The sequence below is a fragment of the Nuphar pumila genome, chromosome 4 (genome assembly GCF_984573655.1).
Source record: "Nuphar pumila chromosome 4, dmNupPumi1.hap1.1, whole genome shotgun sequence".
NCBI lineage: Eukaryota > Viridiplantae > Streptophyta > Magnoliopsida > Nymphaeales > Nymphaeaceae > Nuphar > Nuphar pumila.
The window spans coordinates 43,532,342-43,551,231 of NC_143252.1; the positions used below are offsets into that span (position 1 = coordinate 43,532,342).

The 18,890-nt window shown below is 39.3% G+C and overlaps 1 protein-coding gene across 1 annotated transcript; it reads right to left on the reverse strand.

Moving 5' to 3' along the window:
• Positions 1-16,011: 16,011 nt before the first annotated feature.
• On the reverse strand, positions 16,012-17,849 carry KCS1 (3-ketoacyl-CoA synthase 1). Its single transcript, XM_090003047.1, has one exon. The coding sequence runs from the start codon at positions 17,760-17,762 to the stop codon at positions 16,167-16,169; it is 1,596 nt and encodes a 531-aa protein (XP_089859173.1). The 5' UTR covers positions 17,763-17,849; the 3' UTR covers positions 16,012-16,166.
• Between the last annotated feature and the right edge of the window lie 1,041 nt (positions 17,850-18,890).

Sequence of the window (18,890 nt, forward strand, 5' to 3'; positions counted from 1 at the left end):
GCACTCCATCCATTATCAAGATTAATGACACTCAAAACTTTACAGGTGAATGGCTCCGTCATGGATGGGCCTCACACATCACCCAGCTGTAAAACGTAATGCAGATAAAGATGCTCGAGTCACTCATGATTCAACTTTCCATTATCAAGATTAATGACACTCAAAACTTTACAAGTGAATGACACGTCACTACGAACGGCTAATAATGCAGATAAAGATCTCGAGTCACTCACGATTCAACTTTTAAAGAGCTCGTTAAAATAAGCTTATTAGTGAAACATAAACAATACGTGTTTGGCTCAACTCGGCTGGTATAAGCTCGTTTAAGTAGCAATAAATTATTATATATTTTACATCACACACTATATCATATCACAGTGATTAAAGTATTTGGCTTGTAAGCTGCACGTATAAAGATAAAATCTTATTGCTTCTTTTAAACCAATATATTTTGTTGTAATTTGCTTTCAGCACTAAAACTGTATATATATATATATATTCCATAAGTCCTTGGATCTAAAGTGCTCTCGTTTTATTATCAAGGACCACTAGCTGATTTACCCAGAAGGAAGGAAGTCCCTTATTATGCAGAGGAAAACTTGGGGGCATCATCATCTTTTGTAGCTACCCATACACTTGGTTCTACTTTTTTTTCATTTACATCTGACACCTTTTGGCTCCTCTCTATCAACTTGTCTATGAAAAGCTTTTCTGTCCAGTTATAGCAGACACAAACCCTGGTGGACAGTTCATGTTACCGGGTAAAGAAGACCATATATATATATATATATATATATATATATATATATATATATATATATATATATATATATATATATATATATATATATATATATATATATATATCGGAGAGCTAAAATATGTTTACCAACCAAATATGTTTTACGGGCATGCATTAAGATTTTCATAGTTTTTTTTTTTACATTTTTTTTTTAAAATTGCATATTTCTTGATCGGATTATGATGATCCAATAGTCGATTCCTAACAAATGGATCATGCCGAATTCATCGGGATGGTTAGATTCGCAAAAAAACCTATAAAAATCTTGATTCATATCGGCAAACATATTTGGTTGGTAAACATATTTTAATATATATATATATATATGTGTGTGTGTGTGTGTGTGTAAGTTTTGATTGTTTTAATGATGAGAAAGCCCTCACTAAGCCCTATGTGAGGTAAATCTTTCGGTGAGAACACGACCACCCTACTTTACGTGCCTTATTGAGGGTAACAAATTGGTTTCACTCATCCCCTATGTCACCCCTATCTTGATACTCATTTTTGGGATTTCAACGACGTAAGTTGATTTGATTAAATTTGACTCAATAAATGTGATTCACATCATTTATTTTTTAAAAATCAACTTTTACATCTCCGAAATCCCACTTGTGTGCAAGATTTTGTGGTGATTTGGTTGACAAAGCACAAAATTTTGTGATTTAAAAAATCATTTTTTTTTCATTGAAAAAATTATAGTCCAAGGGTCTATTCTTACTAAGTTCACCATGCTAAGTCCATCTACAAGGTCAGATTTGATCACACATTAAAAAGAAGTATACCCATAGTGAAAAGATTAGGTGCAATATGATTGCACAAATATTTGTGCATTAAGCACCCGATCACCCTCCATCCAGGAGACAAGGCCTGACACAAATTTTGTGCCATGTGATTGCACCCTATCCAGAATGCTCCCAACCGTTTAGATGGGCCCCACCAATGGAAACCGTATAATATGGACAACTGACGAAGAGCCGTCGTACATGCTTTAATGAATGCCATGAATCGTTAGGATGAACGGCATCCGTGGCAACCCTTTGACCTGCTCTGCACTCTTTAAAGAAGCATCCTGTGTACACTTATTTGGGGTCCCATCTTGTAAAGACACGGACATGACAAGAGGACATGCACGACAAGTTTTATAAATTTTTTTATAGCTTTTGTATTTTATTTTTAGTAAACATATTATACATAATATTACTAAGAATCAATACATTTTTTTATATTTTTTGCAAATTCAACCATGGGGGTGTGCTTGGCACGGTGAATTTGCTGGGAATCAACCGTGTATTTTTCATGAAAAAGCTATTTTTGAGTAATTGAATATCGATGAAGATTAGAGTCATTCATTTTAAAGTTTTAAAAAAATCTTATTTATGCATCAAAATCATATAATTCAAAATCAGGCACTACAAGAAAAATGTCAATTAGCGACGAAAATTTACGATGAAAATAATTCATCGTAATTTTATGACGGATTAGCAAGAGAAAATGAGTCGTTCCTAAAATATGATTTAGTTGCAAATTTTGTGACGGAACAATTCTGTCGCTAATTTACGATGGATTAGCGATGCAATTACATCCGTCACAAACTATGTCACAACTTAGTGACGGATTAACAACAATTTTTTTCTCGTCGCTACTCTGTTGCTAATTAGTGATGGTATTTGCGACAAAATATTTTCGTCATGAATTCGTCGCTCAGTAGCGTCAGTGTTGGCGACGACAATATTCCGTCGCGAATCCGTCACTAAGTTTTGATGTAAAATGCCCATCTAGGCACAAAATTAACTTTGCTCTCTCTCTCTCTCTCTCTCATCTGCACTGCTCGCCCCATCCACCTACCGCTCTCCGACGACCGCCCCAGCCACCTCCTCCTCCCTGTGTCTGGCAGACACCCAGAGAACCCCGAGAACCCCCCCTCTCCGTGTCTCCTCTTGTTTCCCCAACAGCCACCAGTGACTGCGCCGACAATCTCCCTGTCATCGTCCCTCTCTGACCTCGCTCTCCAGAAGCCTCCCTCGGCCGATGACCTGTTTTCCCTGGCGACACTTCCCTCAAACCCTCCTGGTTGTCGTCGACATAACCCAGAGCCCCATCCGACTGCCAATTGTCGCCGCCATTGCTCCGACGAGCATCACCACACCTCTCATTATGTTCCTCTCCTCAGGTAACACCTCCCCCCTTTTTTCTTCGACCTTCTTCTCCTTCATCTTTTTCAACATTCTTCCTCCGGTAGGCGGCAGGGTTGCCGCCTGCGTTGGGTCGAATGGCTGGCAGCGGCTAAGCCCCTGCTGCCCCCTCTCTTTTTCGTTGGCAGGGGCCTTGGCCCCTGCCACCGTTTTCTTTATCCGACTTGGGGAAGGGCCCGAGGGGCCCTTGTGTTTTGGTTGGCAGGGTGGCAGGCCCCCCCTGCCTGCCTCTGGTTGATAGGCCAGCGGGGGCAAAGCCCTTATCGCCTCCCCTTCTTTTTCTCGACATGTGGGCAGGGGTTGAGCCCTATCGCCCCTCTGTCTCCTTTTGTTTTTCCCAACAGTGAGCGAGCCCCCTGCCTTCAGTTTTGTCTTTCGGCCCCTACCTTCGTGTGTCTTCTGGTAGGGAGTGGAGCTCCCCTTGCTCCTTTTGTTTTTCCCGATAGGGGGCAAAGCCCCCTCCCTATTTTTTTCGCCAGGGAGGGGCCGAGCCCCCTCCCTATTTTTGTTTTCGCCAGGGAGAGGCCGATCCCCCTCTCTGTCTTACGGGATGAGAGGGAGGGGCCGAGCCACCTCCTTTTTTTTTTGTCGCCAGTGAAGGGCCGAGCCCCCTCCCTATCTTACGGGATGCGAGGGATGGACTCCAACCCCTCCCTGTTTTCTTTTTTGCCAAGGAGGGGTTGAGCCTCCTCCCTGTATTGTTTTGTATATTTGTGCTTTGCAGGTACGTTGCTGAGCTAATTGCGCGATGCTTAGTGCTAAGCATCATATACAGCTAAAAATGCAATGCAAAAAGAAATAGGAAAAAAAATACAAAGGCAAAAACAATGCAAATCGGGTAAATACCCATTGTGAGTAAGTGATGCAAGCACATCACATGTTATTTAATTTCTTGGATGCAACACTTTTTTATTCGCATACTCACTTAGTTGTGGATATCTAGGACTGCTTTGATGGAATTTGAAGATCATGCCGAGCATGATTTTAATGTATGAAAATAGAAGTGTTCTTATTTTTGGAGTTCGAATTCCATGCTAGGCATGATAGTAGTTAGCAGGATATTGGAGTGTGTTTGCTGCAGATACATGTTTGACATTGTTTTGATATGAATGATTTGAATGTATTGCAATGTTTAATGTGTTTGTATCCATCCTTGCATGAAGTTATTTTCCATTTGATTATGCCTTCCATGTGAAATTGTATCATGAAAACATGCTTTAAATGAATATATCATTTTATGAAATGTGATTTCATATTTCTAAATATCTTCGTGATGCATATAAATATGATATGATGGTGTTACACACGAAAATATTGAATTAGCAATGCATGCATAATAGTTCACAAAATTTCATTTTATGTTAAGCATGTTTATGGTATAGAGAAGAAGAAAATTTACACATTAACTGAAACAAAAAAATTGTTCACAAACAATCACCAAACAAGAATTAATAGATTAATTAGATATTTTTTCACCATAGCATTATTATGATTCTCTTTTAACTGGTAATGATAATATCCGTAACATTATATGACAAAATGGCTGCAAACCGTGAATGAATGTATCGTAGGACAATTGATAATGAGGTGTCACATCAATATATGGATGGTGTTGACAGTTTTATTGAATTTGCAACGACAAGTGTCTCTACAGTTGATCCCATCAGTCAGATCAGATGCCCCTGCACGATGTGTAAGAACAATCGATTTGTAGAACCTCATGGCGTTAGACATCACCTATACATGAAGGATTTTGTTAGTAGTTATCAGAATTGGACACTTCATGGTGAAGAATTTTGGAATAATTTTGACGCATAGGTAGATGTGGTGCACGATAATCCATATATGGATTTGATATTTGATGCTGCAGGACCAAAAATGGGTTCTGCTATGGAACCTAGTGATGTACCAACTGGGGTAGAGAAAGAAGCAACAAACGATACAACTAGTAGATTTTATGACTTACTTAGAGATGTTGATGAGCCACTATGGAATGGTTGCGAGAGTTACACTATCTTGTCTGGAGTTATTCAACTATTGAATTTGAAGTTAAAGTATAATTTGAGCCAATCATGTTTTGACCGTCTGTGCTTTATTGTAAAGAGTATGTTCTCCAAAGATGAGAAATTGCCAGAAAATCTTTACCGTGCGAAGGTTATGGTCAACGCTCTAGGTATGAGGTATCAAAAGATAGATGCTTGTCCAAATCACTGCATGTTGTATTTCAAAGATAAAGAAAATAGCAGATCATGTCTCTCATATAGGCATCATCGGTTCAAGCCAAGGACAAGGAAAAATGGTAGCACGAGGTCAAAAGAAGTGTCATACAAGTCACTCCGCTACTTCTCTCTCACCCCTATATTGTAATGACTGTATATGTCTCCGAAGACAGCTAAACACATAATATGGCATGCAAATAAAGTTTGATATGATGAATACAAGATCACACATCCTGTTGACGCGGAAGCTTGGAGGCACTTTGATCGTACTCATCAGAACTTTGCAATGGAAGTGAGAAATGTTAGGCTCGGTTTATGTACAAATGGATTTAATCTATTTGAGGGTAGATCAACCCCATACTCATGTTGGCCGGTATTTATCACCCCATACAACCTTCCTTTAAGCTCGTGTATGAAGCATCAAAATCTTTTCTTGTCTCTATTAATCCCTGGTCCGACTTCTTCGAGCTAAAATCTTGATGTATATTTAAAGTCATTGATTGATGAACTAAAAATAATGTGGGATGACAGTGTTCTAATATACGATGCCCACAAAAAATAAAACTTCAATATGAAGGTTGTTGTTCTATGGACAATTAGTGACTTCCTTGCATATGGTATGTCATCTGGTTGGAGCACACATGGGAGGTTGGCATGTCTGTATTGTATGAAGGATACAAAATCTTTTAGATTCACGCATGAAAGAAAGTCGTGTTGGTTTGGTTGTCACCGTCAATTTTTACCCAACGATCATGCGTTCTAACGACAAAAGAATGTGTTTCGAGCAGGCACAATTGAAATAGAAGGTCCACATACACGGTTGTCGGGCATAAAAATTTTAAGACAATTACGATACTTTTCATATGGACTGACAGATGCCCGTAGTGTGAGGCCCTTTCTTAGATTTGGGAAGGATCACAATTGAACAAAGAAATCTATATTTTGAGAACTACCATATTGGACAACTTTATTGATACGATATAATCTGAATGTGATGCATGTGAAAAAAAATGTGTTTGATAATGTGTTCAATACGGTAATGGATGTCAAAGGGAAAACGAAGGATAATTCGAAGGCCCATATGGATTTAAAAGTAATATGTAAAAGATCAGAATTAGAACTCCAAGAGTACAATGACAAATTATTGAAATCAAAGGTAGGGTACGTACTTGGACCAGATTAAGTAAAGCAGGTATGCCAGTGGTTGAAATAGTTGACATTTTCGGATGGATACATCTCTAACATTGCTCGGGTTTGAAGATAGACGAGGGCCAATTGTATGAGTTGAAGAGCCATAATTGTCATGTTATCATGCAACAATTGATTTCCCTAGCATTTCATGATATGTTAGACAAACCTATATGGGGGGCATTATCCGAGTTGAGTTAATTTTTTAGAACATTATGTGCATTGAAAGTTGTAGTAGCTGAGGTAAAGAATCTTGAGGATTCTGTCGTCACTACTATTTGTTAGCTAGAGAAGATATTCCGTTCAGCATTTTTCGACGTTATGGAATATGTGATCATACACTTGCCATATGAACTTAGAGTTGGTGGTCTTGTGCAATATCGGTGGATGTACTCATTTGAAAGATAAAATTTATTTTATATTTCTCTCTAATGCTATTGCGAATTTATTGTATTGTGAGGTGTATATTGTTGACAGGTGCATGTTTGACCTAAAAAAAAAGGTTCAGAATAAAGCAAGAGTGGAGGGTTTAATTTGTGAGGCATACACTTTAGAAGAGATTTCAAATTTCTCATCTATATACTTTGAGCCTCACATTCCAATATGTTACACTTGCCCACCTCGTAGTGATGATGGAGAACAAGTTATTGTGACTGACAAACTATCGATATTTAAACCACTTGGGAAGGCCTTTGGCAGTTGCCGATCAAGACTCTTGGAAGATCGAGAGTAAGATGCATCACAAATTTATATCCTTTTTAATTGCTCAGAGATTGACCCCTACATCGAGTAAGTATACATAATATGTTACACTTAGTTCTCTACGTACATGTTTTCGTAATATAATTATTTGTTAAATGCAGATGATTTGATCTGGAGTTACGAAGAGAACTTCCACATCTAACTGATTCAGAATTACAAAAAGAACGTGAAAATAAGTTTGTGGCATGGATGAAAGAGTTGGTAAAGACGATGACATGTATTCTTTTCGTGTGAACAATAATATGTTACTTAATTGGTCGTGTTTACAATCATTGTTTATGCTTGTAGGTCTGCCATGGTGGTGTTAATGATCAAAGAATATGTGATTTACAAAATGGTCTGACCAAATTTGTGCAATGTTACAACGGATACATCGTAAATGGTTATCGATTCTATACAAAAGACTACGGTGCAAACAAGTCAACGATGAATAGTGATGTGTGTGTCTAGGGTAGCAGTTACAGTCAAAATGAACTTGACTACTATGATATTATAGAAGAAATAATAGATTTCACTTACTTAGGCATAAATAACAGGTTAACTTTATTCAAGTGTCATTGGTTTGATCCCACAACAACAAGAGTTGACAAAGCCTCAGACATTGTGGATGTAAATCATAAATCAAGGTTTGGAACATATGAACAATTCATATTAGCCTCGCAAGTTCAACAAGTTTACTATACTTCATATCCGAGTATAAGGAAGTCAAATAGAAAATGAATGGTGGGCAGTTTGTATGGTGAAGTCTAAATTATACCGGGTATGATCAGTTACAGAAACATAAGTTAAATGAAGAGAGTGATTACTATCAATAAGATGAAATGTATGACTTCTCTTATGGTCACGATGTCACACATGGTCTGCATGTCATATCTCCATTGTTCGATGACACACGTATGGAAGAATGTGATCTAAATGATATACCAAGTGGATGGACGCCCAATGTAGAAGAAGACGAAGAGGACGAAGAAGAGGAGGAAGAAGAAGAATATGAAAGTGAAACAAGTGATGAGGAAGCATACTCGATCTAGTGAAATACATGTTTAAGTGCTATAAATGATTTGAATGTATTGTCATATTTGATGAGGTAGTAGTTAGCGGAATATTGGAGTGTGTTTGCTGCAGGTACATGTTTGACATTGATATGATATGAATGATTTAAATATATTGCTATATTTAATGTGACTATAACCATGCTTGCATGAAGTTATTTTCGATTTGAATATACAACAACAACAACAACTACGCCTTCATCCCAACATAATTGGGGTCGGCGATATGAACCAAAAAAGAAAATTATTCTAGGTCTTCCACATGAATCCTTCTCCTCCAATCATTTCTATCCAATGCCATGTCCTCGGTGAGGTTCAAAGCATTCATATCCTTTCCTATCATCTCCATCCATGTATTCCTAGGCCTACCCCGACCTCTTTTAACTAATATATTTTTCCATTTCTCCATCCTTCTAACTAGAGCATCATTAGGCCTTCGCCGAATATGTCCAAACCACCGTAAACGATTCTCTCTCATATTATTTTCAATGGGTGCAATGCCTACCTTCTTACGTATCTCCTCGTTCTGAATCTTATCTTTTATTGTATTTCCACATATCCATCTAAGCATACGCATCTCAGCTACACTCATTTTTTGAATATGATGTCTCTTGGCAGCCCAACATTCTGTACCATATAGTAAAGTGGGCCTAATAGTCATCCTATAAAACTTTTTCTTCAACCGCAATGGCATTCTACAATCGCACAACACTCCAGTTGCACTTTTTTATTTCATCCACCCAACCTTTATCCTATTATTTACATCTCCATCAATTTCTCTATACTTTTGAATGATAGATCCCAAATATTTGAAACAATCAAGCACCGATATTTTTTGCTCACCAAGCTTCACTACATTGTCATCACTACTTCGTTGCTTACTAAACCAACATTCCATATATTATGTCTTACTCTTACTCAACTTAAAACCTCTTGCTTCTAATGTCTCTCTCCATAATTCTAACTTAGCATTAACCCCAACTCTAGACTCATCAATCAAAACAATATCATCAGCAAACAACAAACACCATGACACATTTTCTTGAATTGATCTCGTAAGCTCATCCATCACTATAGCAAATAGGAAAGGGCTTAAAGCAGATCCTTGATGTAACCCAACCGTTATAGAAAAATTGGTTGTCACCCCTCCACAAGTGCGGACATTGGTAACTACTCCTTCATACATATCTTTAATTATACTAATGTACTTGAGAGCAACACCTTTCTTCATCATTGTCCACCAGATAGCGTCCCTAGGTACTCTATCATATGCCTTCTCTAAATCAATAAAAACCATATGCAAATCTTTGTTCCTCTCTCTATTTCTCTCAATAAGTTGTCTAAGAAGATGTATAGCTTCCATAGTTGATCTTTCAGGCATAAAACCAAAATGATTCTCCGATATCATGACAACCTTCCTCAACCTAGACTCAATCACCCTCTCCCAAAGTTTCATAGTATGACTGATGAGTTTTATACCACGATAGTTTGTGCAATCTTGTATATCACCCTTATTCTTATATAGAGTCACCAAAGTACTCTTCCTCCACTCATTAGGCATCTTATTTATTCGCCAAATCTTGTTAAAAAGATTTGTCAACCATTCTAAACCTTTATCTCCCAAGCATTTCCAAGCCTCAATAGGTATGCCATCTGGGCCAACTGCCCTTCTTGATTTCATTTTCTTCAAAGCCTCTGCAATTTCTTTCTTTTAAATCTTGCGCATGAAGTCACGATTCATCTCATGAAAAGGAACAAAGAAGTCTCCAAGATCTTGAGCATGACTTCCATTAAAAAGCTTATCAAAATAATCTTTTCATCTCTCCTTAATCTCCTCATCTTTGACTAAAACCCTTTGTGTTTCATCTTTGATACATCTAACCATACCCAGATCCCTCGATTTCCTATCTCTCATTTTTGCAAGCCTATAAATATCCTTCTCGCCTTTTTTGGTATCCAACTTGTTATAAACCTCCTTATATACCTTATCCCTCGCATTTCGAACTATTTTTTTAGCTTCCTTCTTTGTTATTATATACTTCTCCAAATTCTCATTATCACGACTCTTACTTAGATTTCTATAACACTCTCTTTTAACCTTAATAGCTAATTTGACATCCTTGTTCCACCATGATGTATCCTTACCTAGCGGTGCACCGCCTTTAAACTCACCCAATACCTCCTTAGCCACCTTTCTCATGCCACCCGCTATCTTATTCCATATTGATTCTGAATCCTCTTTGAGACACCAATCAGCTTCTTTAACTACCCTACTCTACAAACATTCCTTGTTTAGCTCCTTTCAGTGCCCACCACTTAATTCTAGAATCTATCCTATGTCTATCCCTTTTGCGGCATTGTCTAATTCTGAGATCTAAAATTAAGACTCTATATTATGTAGCTACACTTTCTCCCGGTATAACCTTACAATTGATGCAACAACCCCTATCTCTCTTTCTAAGTAGGAAAAAATCTATTTGACTCGTATTAACCCCACTTTTAAATGTTACTAGGTGAGACTCCCTCTTCCTAAACCAAGTGTTTGCTAAAATCATATCATAGGACAAACCAAAATCTAAAATCCTTTCTCCACTTTCGTTTCTTTCTCCTATACCATAGCCTCCATGGATACTCTCAAATTCATCTCTACTAATGCCTACATGTCTATTAAGGTCACCGCCGATGAAAAGCTTTTCTCCATAAGATATCTCTTGTACTACTCCATCTAAATCTTCCCAAAATTGACGCTTAATGGAATCATCTAAACCTACTTGAGGTGCATAAACACTAATAATATTAATAATATCCGTACGTAATACTAATTTAATAAGTAAAATCCTATCACCCTTCCTACGGACCTCAACTACATTATCTATAAACTCACAATTCATAACAATCCTTACTCCATTCCTATTCCTCTTTATTCCTGTATACCAAATCTTATATCCCCAAGGTTCTATTACTTTTGCTTTCTCACCTACCCATTTGGTCTCTTGTAGACATAAAATATCAATCTTTCTCCTACACATAACATCTACTAACTCTACAAACTTACTAGTTAAAGACCCTATTTTCGATTTAAATATGTATCCATGAAATTACATATCATGTAACTGATCCAAATAACATTTTTATTTATTAGAATATGGTTCGTGGAGGTCACAGTGGTCCAGGACGAAGTGGAGGTCGTGGGACATCATTAGGTAAATGTCTTTGTGTTATATTTAAATATAGGCATTCATTATGTTTTTGCTTATATGTTGATATAAACATTGTTACTTGTTAATCGTCTTTATAGAATCCCAACTCAGTGATAGGCAGACTCAGTCTTCATCTTCACGCAATGCTTCGATAGGTATATCATTTAAATAATTATATACTTGATTTGTTTAAATGTGCATTGTGTGAATTTCTGACTCATTGTTCTGTAGGTGATGTTTCGCCTACACATGACCCACCTACACCAGCTACTCATACACATCACGAGATAACGGCGGATGTAGGGTCTTCTCAGTGTGACACACGATGACTCATTGAAATAGTGTATATCGATAATCGACCGTAAGTATTTCATTGACACTTGTTCAATACTTATCTTATAAATAGTGTATATCGACAATCTATTATTAATGTGCATCAATTCGTGTGCAGTGCGAGGTTCGAGCAACAAGAAGTAATACAAGAAATTAGGAAGTCACTACTGTAGCATCTTTCAGGACCGGTCGCGTAATGGAAAGAGTACTCGATAGAGGTGTTGGATAGATTAATGTTCTCATTCATGGCATGCAATCATTTATCATAACTAATGTGTTTCATATTTAATTTTTTGTTATACTCATGTGTGCTAACTTTCTAAAAGTATTTATAGGTTTCCCATCGCTTCGTGACTGCGAACGAGGAGAAAGACACGAGGGTAGTGTGGCAGAAGATGGCTGCCAATCGATTTGCTGACATGCTGCACAATATGAAGACTGTAGCAAAAAAAGCAAATGGTGGGATAGATGATCTACTGCAGTGGAAGGGCCATGAGCCTTCTACTATCATGAGAGATTATTGGGAGGGCATATGCGACAAGTGGGCGAGCAATGAATTTCAAAATCGCTCAGCAAAGGCTGCACAAAACTGAGCGAAGATGCCCGATGCCCATTTACACATAGGTGGATCTAGGACTTTTAAGAGCCACCAGAAGATAATGGTAATTCATCAATATATATATATATAGTCAAATTTGAAGTATTTTTGCATACTTATTAATTGATTCTTTTATCATTTAATATTGCAAAAAGCAGAAAAAGGAGACATTGTGCCTTACAAGGATGTATTTGTTGAAACACATAAACGTAAGAGTACAGAAGATTTTGTATCAAAGAAGGCGAGAGCGACATCAGTATGTATTTATTGTATTAATAAACATTATAATATATAAGTTACTATGAATTACGTTGTCATAAATATTGTAATTCTTAATTATTAATTCATATTATAATCATTACTTTGTAGGAGTCATACGAGCAACAAATGGTAGAGCGATATGGCAATGACTTCACTCAGCATCCACCTTTTGATCCTGAAACATGGGTGACTACAACCGATGAACCCAAAAAGGATCGTGTATTTGGGTTTGGGAGTAACATGAACACCACAACAGTCATTGCCTCCTGTAGCCATGGCTCACAGAGTTCTTCCACCAGCATCAACTCCCAATGTCAGATTGACCCTGCTATGTCTTGGGATGGTGTCGGTCAACGTCTTGAGGACAAAATGTTGTACTTTTTAAATGAAGTCATTCTCAGCATTGTCCATAATGAGTTGTGCAACTTTTTTGGGGACAGAAGAACTTCGTCTGCATTCAACATGAGCTCCGATGCCCGTCAGATATAAAGATTCATGTCATTTGTTTCATGTTGTTAGATTTCAAGCTAGTATATGCATAATTGAATACATATATGCATGATTGCCTTACTATGAATTTTTTTGACACCTTTAGAACACATATATGCATGATTGATTCACTATACAATTTTTATGACACCCTTATAACACATATACCCATGATTGAATCACTATGAAAGTTTTTTACAACCTTACAACACATATATGCATGATCTCATCACTATAAAATTTTCTTAGTATCTTATAACACACATATGCATGATTGAATCACTATGAAAGTTTTTTGACAACCTTAGAATGCATACAAGCATGCTTTCATCACTATGACAACCTTAGAACACATATGAGCCTGGTATTAGCATATATGAAAGTTTTTAATGCCTTATAACACATATATGCATTATTGAAAGACTATAATTTTTTTGACTGCCTTAGAACGCAATATGCATGATTAAATCACATATAAAGTTTTTTTATTGCATTAGAACACATATGAGCATGATTGAATCACTATGAAAGTTTTTTGACTGCCTTATAACACATATGAGCATGATATTAGCATATATGAAAGTTTTTTGACTATCTTATAACACATATATGCATGATTGAATCAATATGAAAGTTTTTGACAACTTTAGAACACATATATGCATGATTGAATCAATATAAAAGTTTTTTGACAACCTTAGAACATATATATGCATGATTGAATCACTATGAAAGTTTTTTGACAACCTTAGAACACATACAAGCATGCTTTCATCACTGTAAAATTATTTTACTGCCTTAGAACACATATATGCATGATTGAATTACTATAAATTTTTTCTTAGAACACATATATGCATGATTGAATCAATATGAAAGTTTTTTGACTGCCTTAGAACACATATGAGCATGATTAAATCACTATAAAAGTTTTTTGACAACCTTAGAACACATATAAGCATGATTTCATCACTATGAAAGTTTTTTTACTGCCTTGTAACACATATATGTATGATTGTGATACATAACACATTTATTTGATAGCCTTATAAACCATATATGCATGCATGAATCACTATGACATTCTTTGACAACCTTAGAACACATATCTGTATGATTGAATCACTGTAAAATTTTTTTCCAGTCTTAGAACACATATCTGAATTCTGTTAATGTCCTTCAGTTTATTGCTAGTCTATGTGTCATTCTGCCATTTACTTTGTTGCATTAGATTAGGTGCATTGCATATAATTTATTTTATTATATTTTATTTGTAAATACTAACATTTTGGTTCTCTTGTAGGATGCTGAAGATGATCAGCGTAGAGGAGCTGATGGAGGCATGGAGAGAGGGGTAAATCGAGAAAATGAAGATGATAATGCCCAGAATCTTGGTGAGGATTAGATTCATTTGATTAATTTGTTTGACGTACTTGTAACTAATTATAAGTTGGCAAGGACTGTATTTGGTTGTTAAAGTTGTTTAACTTAGAACTTGTGTTAAATTTCTTTCACCTGTATATGTATTTTTTGTGTACTTTATTTTTTATAAGCAGGTTATATGAATTGTATAACAAGATTTTTTTTTTGAGTTTTATATTTCAAAAAAAAATATTTTTTTAAAAAAAATTAGCGATGGATATTATCCGTCGCTACTCCATCGTCAATTTAAATCAGTCGATGACTTACGACAAAATTTAAGATATCACTAATGTTCGTCGCATATTTGGTGCTGGACATTAGCGATGGATACATATCTCTCGTTACAGTTTAGCGACAGATTAAATTGTGTCGCATAACCAAATCTGTCTTTATTTAGCGATAGATTAGCGACGGACATGGGGACAAATAAATTCTGCCGCAGTTTAGTGATTAGGGTTATGCGACAGATGCTATCCATCGTTAAACTGTCGCTAATCCATCGTTAAACACGTTAGCGACGAATTTTGCAACAGATTAACGACAGATAGAGTCCGTCGCTAATACACATTTTTCTTGCAATGAGGTTCTTATAAAACCAAGCATGTAAAGATTCAAGAGAAAGAAAAAAATCATGAAAATTGTGATTCACACATTAATTCTCATATTTCGGATTCTCACATTCTAACGACTCTTATTACTAGAATATATTTTATTTATTAAACATTTAAAGAATTTGTTTTCTCATGCTTTTCTTTTATTTTTTTATTAAAAACAAAAACCAATTATTTGTGTCTCAATTCTCAAATCCTGTCCCTATCCATGTGACACATAACAGCAAATAGCAAAGCATTTAACATTTGGTCTGATCTTTTTCTAGAAGAAATGAGTTAAAAATAAGACACAAGCCAAAAATTAAGCAAATTCATGTTTCCATTAATATATCACAATTTAAGTCTTACGTAAGTACAAAGGCGTGTAGCCAAAAAAAGGGGGGTTGGCGTAATGGGGCGGGGGCCTTGGTTGTTAGAGGGGCACTCAAGGTTTGATAATGCAGGAGCATGGGTCCTGGAGGTAGGGGCTCTAGTCTCAAAATTTTAAGCAGCTGGCACGACGACAGTAAGTTAGGCAGGCTGAGCAAGAGCGACTAGGTCTTGGGGTGCAGTTTTTTCGGGTTATAAATTAAAAAAAAAAGTACAAAGGCGTGTAATAATCAGGTGCCACTCTCCTACGCTTTCCACAATGAATGTCTATACGTTTTTGTTTTTCTTTTTCTTTGAAGCTTTTTGCTGGTCTCTGTCAACCATTCAGTCCCCTTTTGGAGGAGTCCATCAAACCCGGATCACAACCTTTCCTCTCCTCACCATACCCAAATTCTAACTCTTCTTCCCCTGTCACGAGCCAACTCTCTTCTCATCACTTCTGTCCTTTTAAAGAATTCAACACAACACCCACCAATAACCCCCACCCCCCCATAATGAGCACCACCACAGTACTAATCTACAAGCAAATTTTATCACCAAATATGAGATACAGTTCAACCAACCCCCCCCCCCCCCCATCAATACAGAACCATAAAAATCAAAGAAATTTTACACAAAAATCATAAAAAAAGAAGCAGCTTAAGTAACTAAAGCTACACCACCAGTCATTATGGGAGTGGGATCTTGACAGGGTAGCGGTGGATGCAGCTCGACCAAGGGTTGGTCCGGGATGAGGAAGCCTCGCCGGCGTCTATGCGTCTGAGAGCCCTCCACACCGCGCTGTTACACTTGAACCCCGAACCGAACGCGATCTGCCAAACGCGGTCGCCTCGGGCCACCCTACCCTTGGCCTCCGTGTAGGCGAGCTCGTACCAGAGCGAGCTGCTGGACGTGTTGCCGAACCGGTGGAGCGTCATCTTGGACGGCTCCATGTGCCACTCGGTCAGCTGCAGGTTTTTCTGCAGCTCGTCCAGCACCGCCCTCCCTCCGGCGTGTATGCAGAAGTGCTCGAACGCGAGCTTGAAGTCGGGAATGTAGGGCTTCACCTTCATCTTCAACACCTTCCTCGTGACCAACGTGAGCAGAAACAGAAACTGCTCAGAAAACGGCAGCACCATCGGCCCCAAAGTGGTGATGTTCGTCTTCAGCGCGTCTCCGGCGACCGCCATGAGCTCCCTCGCCAGCGAAACCCCGACCACTCCCTTGTCATCTTCCCTCTGGTAGACGCAGTTGAAGCTGTTGTCGTCCGCGCCCTTGTGGGTGCGGACGGTGTGGATGAGTTCATACTTGGAGAACCTTTTGTCCTTCCTCCTGTTGGAGAGGAGGATGGCAGCACCGCCCATCCGGAAGATGCAGTTGCAGAGGAGCATGGATCGGTCGTTGCCGAAGTACCAGTTGAGGGTGATGTTCTCGGTGCTCACCACGACGGCTAAAGAGCTCGGGTTGGCTTGGAGAAGGTCCTTGGCGAGGTCGACGGCGATGACGCCGGCGCTGCAGCCCATCCCCCCGAGGTTGAAGCTCTTGATATCTCCTCTCATCTTGTAATGGTTGACGATCATGGAGGAGAGGGAAGGTGTGGGGTTGAAGAGGCTGCAGTTCACTACCAGGATCCCGACGTCCTCCGGCCGGACGCCCGTCTTCGCGAACAGCGCGTCGAGGGCGCCGAACATTACGGCTTCGGCTTCCAGCCGAGCCTCCTGCATGTTGAGCTTGGGCGGCCGTGAAAGAATCCCGGGAGCTAGGTACGTTTCATCGCCGAGGCCGGACCGCTTCGCGATCCGGCGCTGGAACTGAAGAGTCTCCTCCTCGAAGAAGCCCGTCTGCTCCGTCATCTCCAGGAAGCCGTCCGTCGAGATCATCGTCTCATCCTCCGGCTTGTAACACGCAAAATCCACCAGGAAGACGCTCCGCGGCCGCTTGGAGAGATAGATCGCCGCCGCGAGGGCCAAGACCATGGCGTAGGCCGCGGTGGCGACGAGGTCCAGGCACAACCGGTCCCAGACGCCGAGCACCACACGTCGCAACCCGCCGGAGCTCGTCGCCGGAGCGGCCAAGGCAAGGATCAGCGGCAGCGCACCGAGGTACATCGCGTGGCTGATCATGTAGCGGTAGCCGAGCTTGACGTACTTAAGCTTCACCGATTGCAGGAAGTCCGGCAGGCTCCGCCGGATCCTGACGACGATGGCGAGGCCCGTTGACGTCGAGTGGACGTCGAACGCCATCTCGGCGGTGAGCCTCTCGCTGCCCATTTCGATGCTCTCCATCTTTTGGAGAGAACGAAAGAGGGGATTGGGAGAGGAAAGGCAAGAAACGACTGAGAAGAAGCTTACAAGTTTTGCAGATGGTGGTAGTTGCTCACATTGTGGATTGGGCATGTGAAATATATATAGATGAAGGAGATGGAAGTGTGTTGATAACGAAAGTTTTTCATGCCAAGAAGTGAAGGATAACACGCAAGAATTTCACTCTTCCTTTCTTTAGAGAGAGAGGTCAAAGGTGGGTATAGCTCACTCAGGCGGTGGATGCAGTTGCAAGAAAGCTGTGTGTGAAAGGGGTGCCATTAAATGAAAGTAGTTCTGAGAGGGAAGGATTGCTCAACCACCGTTGAGAAATGAGATCAAGAGAGAGAGAGAGAGAGAGAGAGAGAGAGAGAGAGAGAGAGAGAGAGTTGTAATGTAACTAGGGGTGGGCAACGAGCCGGGCGGCCGGATGAGCCAGGCAACCCTGCGCGCCTTACAACATGGTTTTAGGCTCAGGCCCGTTAGTTACTAGCTGTTATATACGCGAGCTGGGTTGCGGGCTATCGGGCCGGTCCAACTGACCTAAGCTACTTTTTAAATAAAAAAATAATATTTAATTACATATAGTAACTTGATAACTATTATTAATTTTGTGAAAACTAAAAAGATAATTAGTTGGTAGATGAGAATTTGTTAATTATTTATTTAATTAGTTGGGTTTGGGTTGGGTTCATGGGCTGGGCTGGGCTGAGCTCGGCCCTCTTCACATTGGCATCTTAAGCTGCTCTTCAAACCTGAACCTGCCCGGCCAAAGCCCGTCCCGATAGTAAATGGAGTGGGCCATCTCTGGACCAGGTCGCACTTAAAACCCAACTCTAAACGGGTCTCGGCTGGCCCCCGATGACGACCCTAGGTGTAACCAGTCTGGCCACGTGGGAGGTCCATGACCCACATGCCACACAGAGGCCCACAAATGTATTCTCCCAAACCTACGTAATCATGTCCATCTGGCAAAATGGACGGTGCAGACATTGACTCGTTGTATCTGTGGGGGGCAATGATTAATTGCAGGGGGACGTTGTGCTGCTTTCTTGTTCCGTTGGCTGGAGCGGACTCATCTTAAAAGGGTTGGATATCATGCGAGCCCCCACT